Source organism: Babylonia areolata, chromosome 1 (genome assembly GCF_041734735.1).
Source record: "Babylonia areolata isolate BAREFJ2019XMU chromosome 1, ASM4173473v1, whole genome shotgun sequence".
Classification (NCBI taxonomy): Eukaryota; Metazoa; Mollusca; class Gastropoda; order Neogastropoda; family Buccinidae; genus Babylonia; species Babylonia areolata.
In genome coordinates this window covers 84,272,192-84,281,173 of record NC_134876.1, presented here as the reverse complement: position 1 = coordinate 84,281,173, position 8,982 = coordinate 84,272,192, and the positions used below count along the sequence as shown (strand labels likewise).

Below are 8,982 nucleotides of genomic sequence, written 5' to 3'. Positions count from 1 at the left end.
AGGAGAGAGAGGTAAAGACAGAGACAGACTGACATAACCAAGGTGGGGAGGAGACAGAGAAAGAGAGACAGACAGACAGATAATGAAAGAGGGAGATAAACTGAGAGACAGAGACACAAAGAGACTGTTTGTGTTGAATCAAACAATTATGTTTCGACATTCTTTTATCAGACTTATTCGAAAGGTTAAGCTTGTTTATACTTCGTTTACATGAACCATCAACCACTTTGTAGATTGTCACACATTCTTTGTGTCATTATTCCCAAAGAGATGTCTTCTACGTGATTGGCTTCAGAACTCCAGTTTTCTGTGTACATGTGTGACTTGTTCGGAAATATACAGCCATGTTTCTGCACGAAACACGTCAAAAGGTAGTTAATCAATTCTCTTCAAAATGCAACTGACATAACAAGGAAACGCTTGCACATGTATATAGAGGATAACTCTTTGTCACTAAAATGTCCATAGCGTCGCTTGATGTCACATGTATCTCTTTCACGTCGCGTCCATTGATAATATTGCATTTGGAAGGACAACACGTTCTTACCCTTCCTTGGTTAATAATAATTATATTTAAATAGTTAGTCATATCAAAACATACATATTGTGTGACCTACACTATACAAATTAGAATTGCTCAAAGGCAGCTGTTCGTGACCAACAAGACAAGGTTTTGGATATGTTCCAAACAAAATGCACCATTTGAAGACAGAATTTATCTGGGTTGAAACACGTTCGCTTTATTTCTTTTTTTTTTTTTTTCTTTTTTTTTCAAAGTAATGTGCGTAAATCGTTTTCCTCGTCCTGTATTATATGTATGTGCACAGCGTTTTTGTTTTGTTGTTGTTGTTGTTGTTTTACGTGTGTTGCTCTCTTTTTTAACCCAGGGTCTGAATCCATTGTCGATTTTTCTCCAAGTCTGGGTGTGGCTGTGACCTGGCTCACTTTCACAAGCACCTGTGTATTGTCTTGACGGAGACGCAGGTCTCACATATGACCTCACAGCACCACATGAAGCGACATTTGCAGTTCTCCTTCACCGTGACCTCCTGCTTGTAGTGGCCCCGGTTGCAGCACAGCAAGTCACACCCGCCCACATCCATGGACGTGGGGTCACACTCCCTCCCCCTCGTCCCCAACGACCCCACCTTCCGCTTCCGGTTGCAGAAGCTGGGTGAGTCCTCCGAATAGACGAGGTCGTCTTTGGAAGGAGGCTTAATGGTGTCTCCCTCGGGCAGTAGCCCTTTGCCGTCGTTGGAGATGATGACCTTGGCGGCGCCTTTGAACTTCTCCTTGAGACGGTCGCCCACTTCCCTGAAGGTTGGCATCTTCATCCAGCACGTCTTGAGGGTGCATGAGCCCGAGAGCCCGTGGCACTTGCACTCCTGACGCATGTGGTTCTTGATGGCCTGTCAACATAAAGCAAAGGGTCACCTTACACTGTGTACCATGGGCGGTGAGAAGGAAAGGTGCAGGGGTGCGGACGGAGAAAAAAAAAAAAAAAAAAAAACGCCTGCCGACATCGAGCGCACAATCTTACCAGTGACACCCAGTTAACTTGTTGGTGATTACACCAAAGGCTGTCTTTGTAATACACGGTATCTAATTAGTAAAATCAATACATAAATGAAAAAAAAAGTTCTGGATTCTGAGCATAAGTAATGTTTTCAAGAACGTTCGTTATTAAAACTATCAGTTAATGAAAATCTGCATATAGGTGATTATATCTGCCGGGTGATCAGTTTTATGCCAGCATATTATATTTGCCGGGTGATAAGTTTTATGTCAGCGATGCTCTATACAAACTGTGGGGGGGGGTAACAACATCAACATTATGGTAATTCCACGTTCAAAAGCCTTCTACATAAATTGTCTGGATGATAAAATCAGCGTCATTGATTAAATATACACCCCAGACCGTCAACACGAAGGATTTGAATCCTTTAAAGACAGCAAATGGGGACCATTGGCATTCTCTCTTAATTAAGAAGAGGAGAGCCATATCTGACTGCTGTGCCTAATATGGTGGCAGTTTCGTCCACTGTGAACTCTTTAGATATTTCGGGCCCGAATGGCAGAAAGCCACTCCTTACGGTTTGAAATACGGAGACAAATTACTCTCTCTCTCTCTCTCTCTCTCTCTCTCTCTCTCTCTCTCTCTCTCTCACGCACACACACACACACACACACACACACACACACAGTGAGACAGAGAGAACAAGAAAAAAATTAAAATAAAAAAAGCACTTTACCCTCCGTCCAGCCTCGTTATTATGCAACAGAATCAGTGTGGGAGAAAGAGAGACAGACAGACAGAGAGAGACAGACAACAAGAAGTAAAAAAAAAACAGAAAAAAACCACGTTACCCTCCGTCCAGCCTCGTTATTATGCAACAGAATCAGCGTGGTGAGGTCAGCGCGCCGCCGCTTCTTTCGCCGCCGGGCGTCCATGAACTCCTGCGACTTCCGGTAGCCGAAGTTGACGTCGTCGCCGCAGCCGCCCCACTCCCACTCGCCGTCGGTGGCCACGTCGCGCACGTGGTTGTGGCAGGAGCACTGCAGTAGGGAGCCCATGGTGCAGGCCTGGGTCACCGCGTACACCACGCCCGCTGCCGTGATGGAGTACAGGAAGGCCGTCTCTCGCGTGTCTGTGCATGGAGACAAAAACAGAAAGTAATTAATTATGTCAGTACACGGTTCATCAGAAGTTAAGAACCACTTGGGGAACTTGCAGAGTCTCTCTCTCTCTCTCTCTCTCTCTCTCTCTCTCTCTCTCTCTCTCTCTCTCTCTCCTTGTTGTCACAGGGACAGATTGGGAGACTATGCAATGCCTAAAAAAAATACATAGGCATATCTTTTGAGTAATAATGTTTTTGAATCTTGAATATTGAATCTCTCTCTATCTCTGTCTGTCTGTCTGTCTCTATGTCTCTCTATCTCTCTCTATGTATATATATATATAGAGAGAGAGATATATATATACGCATTTGTGTGTGTGTCTGTGTGTATAACAATCAGTAGTGAAGTAACTCTCCATTTACAAGGTATGTATATAAACACACATACACACACAAACACAAACTCAGAAAGAGAGGAGAGAGAGAGATACACGGATAGACAAAAAAAATTATGGTCCACTTCGGAACTGGAACGGTTTTCATCTTGTGGGCATAATGAAATTTGAATATTCGACGAACGGTGATGTCCAGAGCAGTCAAACTATTTAGCAACAATCATTAATTAACAAGCGTTGGTTTTCTTGCACGTGCCATTCCATTCTGACGGTAGGAAAACAGCCATCAGAACAGCATGTTCTGTCCCAACTATCTAGGCTAGAATTTGATTATGGTGGAGAATGTCTTGCCCAAGTTACATCCCCACTCTCTCGGCCACTAGAAGGTTTTTGGACCGTCAGCGTTGGGATGGTTCCAAAAAGTCCAACTAACCCCAAGGCTGCAGCACTAAGAGCCAGTGCAGTCTTGCCTCCTGTACTAGTAAGTAGAGCCATCATTTATAAACCAGTGACTGTCAAATCTGAGCTGGAACGAAAGCGGCATTTTACATGCTGTGCATAGTGCACGCGCGTTTGACAAAACAAAGGTTTCATCCTGCATAATTTCAAATTATTTCTCGATTTTTTTTTTAAAGTTATGAAGACATAGCTGCTTTTATGAATTGGTCCTTAATTTTGTTATGTCTGCAGTTCATCTTTTTGTCCCCCCCCCCCCCCCCACACACACACACACACACACATACATTTTTTTTGCGGGGAGGGGGCTTGGGGGGAACTGTTCATTGTTTTTAGAAAAATGCCCAGAAACAAATATGCTGTACGTACTCCCTGGCAACTCCCCTGGTTAAACTTGTAGAGGCAAACATTAGTGTGTGGAAGTGAAGTAACCAGTTACCTACCCTGGCGGCCACTGTTGGCAAGTTTGCCATTTTTCAGAGTCTCAAGTTTTGAAGGTAAGGGTACAGGGTCTGTTGTACATGTCCTCTGGTATAAATCTGCCTTAGCGCAGATGGATGGCTGCATATTACTAATTCGCTTTTCACGGTGATCATATTCACAGATAGGTGTCAGGGAAGATACGTCTGTGTACTGATCCACTGTCCTTTACAGTATACTATTTCTTGGGGTCATGATTATATATATATATATATATATATATATATATATAAGCCTATTGGAGGGGGGAAAGGGGAGGGGGGGTCAGATAAAGTCGTTCCTCAGTTACGCAAGCGACTGCCCCCTCACACACACACACACACACACACACACACACACACACACACACAGGTTCTCCCTCTCCTTACCCTCCCTCCCTCCTTTACTCTCTCTCTCACCCAGGCTATCCCCCCCCCCTCTCTCTCTCTCTCTCTCTCTTTCCATCACACCTCTCCCGCTATTTCTTCATTCCACTTTCTTTTCCCCCTTCTCTCTCTCTCTCTCTCTCTCTCTCTCTCTCTCTCTCTCTCTCTCTCTCTCTCTTCCTTTTTTCTTCTTACACGTCTGTCTGTTGTCTGTCTGCATACCTACCACCAACCATCCCAACCAGTCTCCCCAGCACAGAGGCAGCAGACAGATAACGGTGCCGTAGCTTTTTTTCTTTTTTCTTTTTTTTAATGTCTGGAACACGCCGTACCAGTGAGGCGAGAGGGGAACAACGCAGCAGCCGGTGGAGTGCATGCCCGCAAGGTGGCGCCACCGGCCGTGCGACGCTCCGCCGAAGAGACCCGAAATAGTCCGATGATTGCCGAAGGTTATACGTCTAGTCGCCATTAACACCACTTTCACAGCGTCTTGCTTGTGCGCGCACGTGCGTGCGTGCCCTCTTTCATCCTCTCCTCCGCAGACTGTAAGGTTTCAGGAAGTGTCAGCTGTTTATGATTTGTGTGAACTGTTTCATCCTCTCTGGCGCAAAAGCATTCTAGAACCATCACCTGTTTATGACGTGTTGGGACCGTTATACCATCTGGGAGAGGAGTTGGCTGGTGGGAAGAGGAGCGAGAGAGAGAGAAAGGGGGGGGGGGGAGAGAGAGAGAGAGAATAGGGGTGCGGGATATTGCAGGATAAAATTAGTTATGTGTGATAGATGATGTTGGGCACTAGAAATCTGACGTGAAAATGAGTTGCATTGTTCACACACCGAATCCTGCCAACCGCTGGTCTCATGGTAAGGGTGGAGATTCCCGCACCCCCCGACCACCACCAAACTTTATAACCTCTGAGTCTTCCCCCCTCCACACCCCCCCATTCCCCTCCCCCCCCCTCCCACCCCCCACACACACCTCTACACACCTCTACACACACACACTTCTGTCTGCTGAGTCATCAAAAGGCGGGTTGTTCTTGTTTCGTCTCATTTTTCCGGAACTAGTACGTGCTCTCCGTCTACGCATGCAGACATTCACTCGGAAAAAAAAAACCAAAAAAACACACACACGAAAAGATCTCATAATGCGCGCTGGTTTATCATAGTGGAAACGCAAATAAAAGCATGTAGGCCGGGCCTACTATCCCAGAACTGAAACAGAAAATGTCTGCTAAAACGACGGGTCAATAAAAACGGTCATGCCATACGTAACTCCCTTCGCATTTCTTCCCTCCGTCCCAAAGCTTTCTAGAAAAACAGAATTGAATCTGCGATTTGCAACCTAAAAATACGCAGAACTCTCTCTCTCTCTCTCTCTCTCTCTCTCTCTCTCTCTCGGAATGGGATTGGTGGAAATGGGTGAAACTCAGATCGTGACGGTATTAAAAAAGAATAATAATAAAATAAAAATAAGAAATAAAAACAATATTAATAATAAAATAATGATAATAACAATCATCATCATCATCATCATCATAATAAACACATATTCTAATAACAAAAAATATAATGATTATACCTGCATTGTAAGCGCACACAAATTTCTCAGGCATTTCTTTCACGCTGGCAATTGGACACAGTGGCTTAAAACTCACCTTTCTTACATAACAATAAGGGGAAAAAAATCTCAAATAATACTGTCACAAAAAGTAAAGAGTCGGTGGAAGTTGGGAAGGGGGTGGTATCGAAACAGAAAGGATAGTAAAAACTGGAACAACCCATAACAGAGAGAGAGAGAGACAGAGACAGAAAGAGAGGCTTGTGCTTGGTAAAAACCCACCCCTCCCCTCCCTTTACAACATTAACACAAACTATCCTTACCAGCGGAAATTACAATTCGCTTTTTCCTGTGTCATTTCAATCGGCCAACGCCGCGGCAAGCGCTCACTCAACACACACACACACACACAAAAAAGCGCAGCGACTCCAAGCCGCCGACTTGGCACGGTAGGCGGGGCTCATCGATTGCTCTCCTGCCACGTGACCGATCGCGCACGTGGAGCACAGAATGATTGACAAGCGGACACCCCACAAAAACTTGGTTACGAAAAGTTGCGACGGAGGCGGGGCTTGAAGTCAGTGCGGTGGTGGGTGGGTGTTGCCTTTTCGCGAAGGGGGTCCCATTTGGATATGAAAAGCGACTACCGTGTGGTCGGCGGTCGGTGGTGATGAATCAAAAAGAAAAAAAAAAAAGAAAAAAATAATAACCCTCGCTTCGGGGTGAATCACTGAGAGCCTCCGGGAGGATCATAAAAGAACTTCCCTTCCGTCATTAAAAGAATAGTCAAGTTTCTCGGTTCTCTCCCTCTCGGCGCTACCTCCTCCCCCCTCCCCTGTTCCCCCTCCTCCTTCCTCCTCCCCTTCGAACATACCCTTTTTCTCCTCCGCCCCCCCCCCCCACCCCCCGCCCAATCCCCCAGCCTTCCCCGCCCCCTCCACCTCCAGACCCAGCTCCTTCCAGCAATAGTCTAGTCTCTCTCACTGCACCCCCCCCCCCCCCCACCCCCCCCCCTCCCCCACATCGTGTCAAAAGTACAACTGCTTCCCCAACACTCACTGCGGAGAAGCTAGCTACGATCTGGGAAGGAAAAGAAAAGAAAAAAAGGCAAAAAAAAAAAAAAAATGATACGATCTTTATCAAACTTCGTGGTCTCTGCACTCAAGACACCCAAGCCTAAACAACCGCCGTTCCCCTGTGTGTTAGTACTATGAGATAGGGCGACAAAACAATTTTGTTGTGTTGTTGTTGTTGTTGTTGTTGTTTTTAATACGTGTGCAGTGTCTATGTCAGTGTGTGTGTGTGTGTGTGTGTGTGTGTAGTCTTCGGTTTAACGCCTTTCCACTACAAGTGATATTAAACGGAAGATCAAAGAAAAAAAAACAGTGTGTGGGGTGTGGAGGCCAGGGGCTGGGGGTGGGAGGGACACTGAAGACAAAGGGAGAGAGAGAGAGAGTGTGTGTGTGTGTGTGTGTGTGTATGTATGTGTGTGTGTGTGTTTGTGTGTAAGTGTGTGCGCGTGTGCGCATGCATATTCTTACTCTTTTTTCTTTAATTTAGTGTTTTTTCACTTCGGGTGACATGTGTGTGTGTGTGTGTGTGTGTGTGTGTGTGTGTGTGTGTGTGTGTGTGTGTGTGTGATAATGATAATAACAATAATAATAATAATTTGAATTTATATAACGCCTTTATTCTAAACAGATAGGGCTTTAAGCGCTTTACAAAAACAGGCACACACACACACACACACACACACACACACACACACACACACACACACACACACACACACACACACACACACACGAGAACTATACTTAACAATAGGCCGGGCGGGACCACGGGGGTGGTTTCTGCATTTGTTTAGAGAATAGGGTTTTCAAGGAAGACTTGAGTGAAGTGAAAGAAGAACAGTTCCTGATCTGCACTATGAGTTGGCTCCAGACGGCCGTGAAAAGGGGAAAAACGCTGACTGAAGGACTTTGTGCTGACGTAGGGGATGTGAAGCTCTGTGTGTGTGTGTGTGTGTGTGTGTGTGTGTGTGTGTGTGTGCGCGCGCGCGCGCGCGCGCGCGCTGGTGTGTGTGTGCACACATTGATGCATGTGCACATATTTATTATGTGCGTGCTTGAGTGAGTATGTGTGTGTGGGGGTGTGCGCGTGTGAGTGAGTGTGTATTCTTCTTCTTCTTCTTCTTCTTCTTCTTCTTCTTCTTCGTTTGTGGGCTGCAACTCCCGCGTTCATTCGTATTATACACGAGTGTGCTTTTACGTGTATGACCGTTTTTATCCCGCCATGTAGGCAGCCGTACTCTGTTTTCGGGTATAGTGTGTATAATATAGCGATATATAGAGGTGTAGACTGCTTAATAATTGTTATTTTACACAGGATGATTTATACGGATTTTGCTAAAATAATGAAAATTGGACTACAAAGTGAATCACAGTTATTTCTTTTTCCACAGGAACATTTCACGTTTTTGCTTAGTTTGTCGGAAAAGCGTTCAAACGAAACCTGTAGACCAAACTAGTGACATGTTTGGAATGAGAATTGGATATGCTAGAAAAAATGTGTACTGTTTTCGAATCTCTGCACGTTTGTGTGCTTTTGGCTGTGTGGACACTCTAAATTTTGAAGTCTTCTGTTGAACTGGTAGTAAGATATATTCACTAACAGTTCGATACATTCTCCAAAAAGTCAACAACACTCTTTAAAGTCTAACGGGATGCTGGTTGGAACTGACCCATCAGAAGTTCGCGTCCATTGTCTTGCAGCCTGGTCAACCCACTCCTTTAGATCTATCTCACAATGAGAATAAAGGCAACCAGCAGAAGGAAGCATTAGTGCCTTTCATTGACAAACAATGAACAGTGTGGTGGAGTATCATCTCTATTTGTGTTTTTCTTTCTTTCTTTCTTTCTTTCTTTATGGTTAATCGGTTTTAGTACATATAAAACTGACTGAATCAATGCATAGTAAAACATGGAAATGGACTGTGTGATTTAGGGTCATCAGTATCACGACTGTTCGGCGAGAAAAGATGGGGGAAAAAGTCTTCCTATATGTGGTCTGGACGCTAGTCATTCGGATGAGACGATAAACCGTGGT

The 8,982-nt window shown here is 45.0% G+C and overlaps 1 protein-coding gene across 2 annotated transcripts in view; it reads right to left on the bottom strand.

The window, feature by feature from the left end:
- The window catches only part of LOC143288629 (protein Wnt-6-like), a 119,475-nt gene that overhangs the window by 1,752 nt on the left and 108,741 nt on the right, over positions 1-8,982 (bottom strand). For both annotated transcript variants that reach the window (XM_076597291.1, XM_076597299.1), the window contains 2 exons: positions 2,368-2,648; positions 1-1,409 (listed from right to left, as the gene is read on the bottom strand). The exon at positions 1-1,409 is cut by the window's left edge and continues 1,752 nt beyond it. In XM_076597291.1, the coding sequence (XP_076453406.1) occupies positions 948-1,409; positions 2,368-2,648 (743 nt within the window). In that variant the 3' untranslated portion in view covers positions 1-947. The remainder of the gene's footprint in view (positions 1,410-2,367; positions 2,649-8,982) is intronic.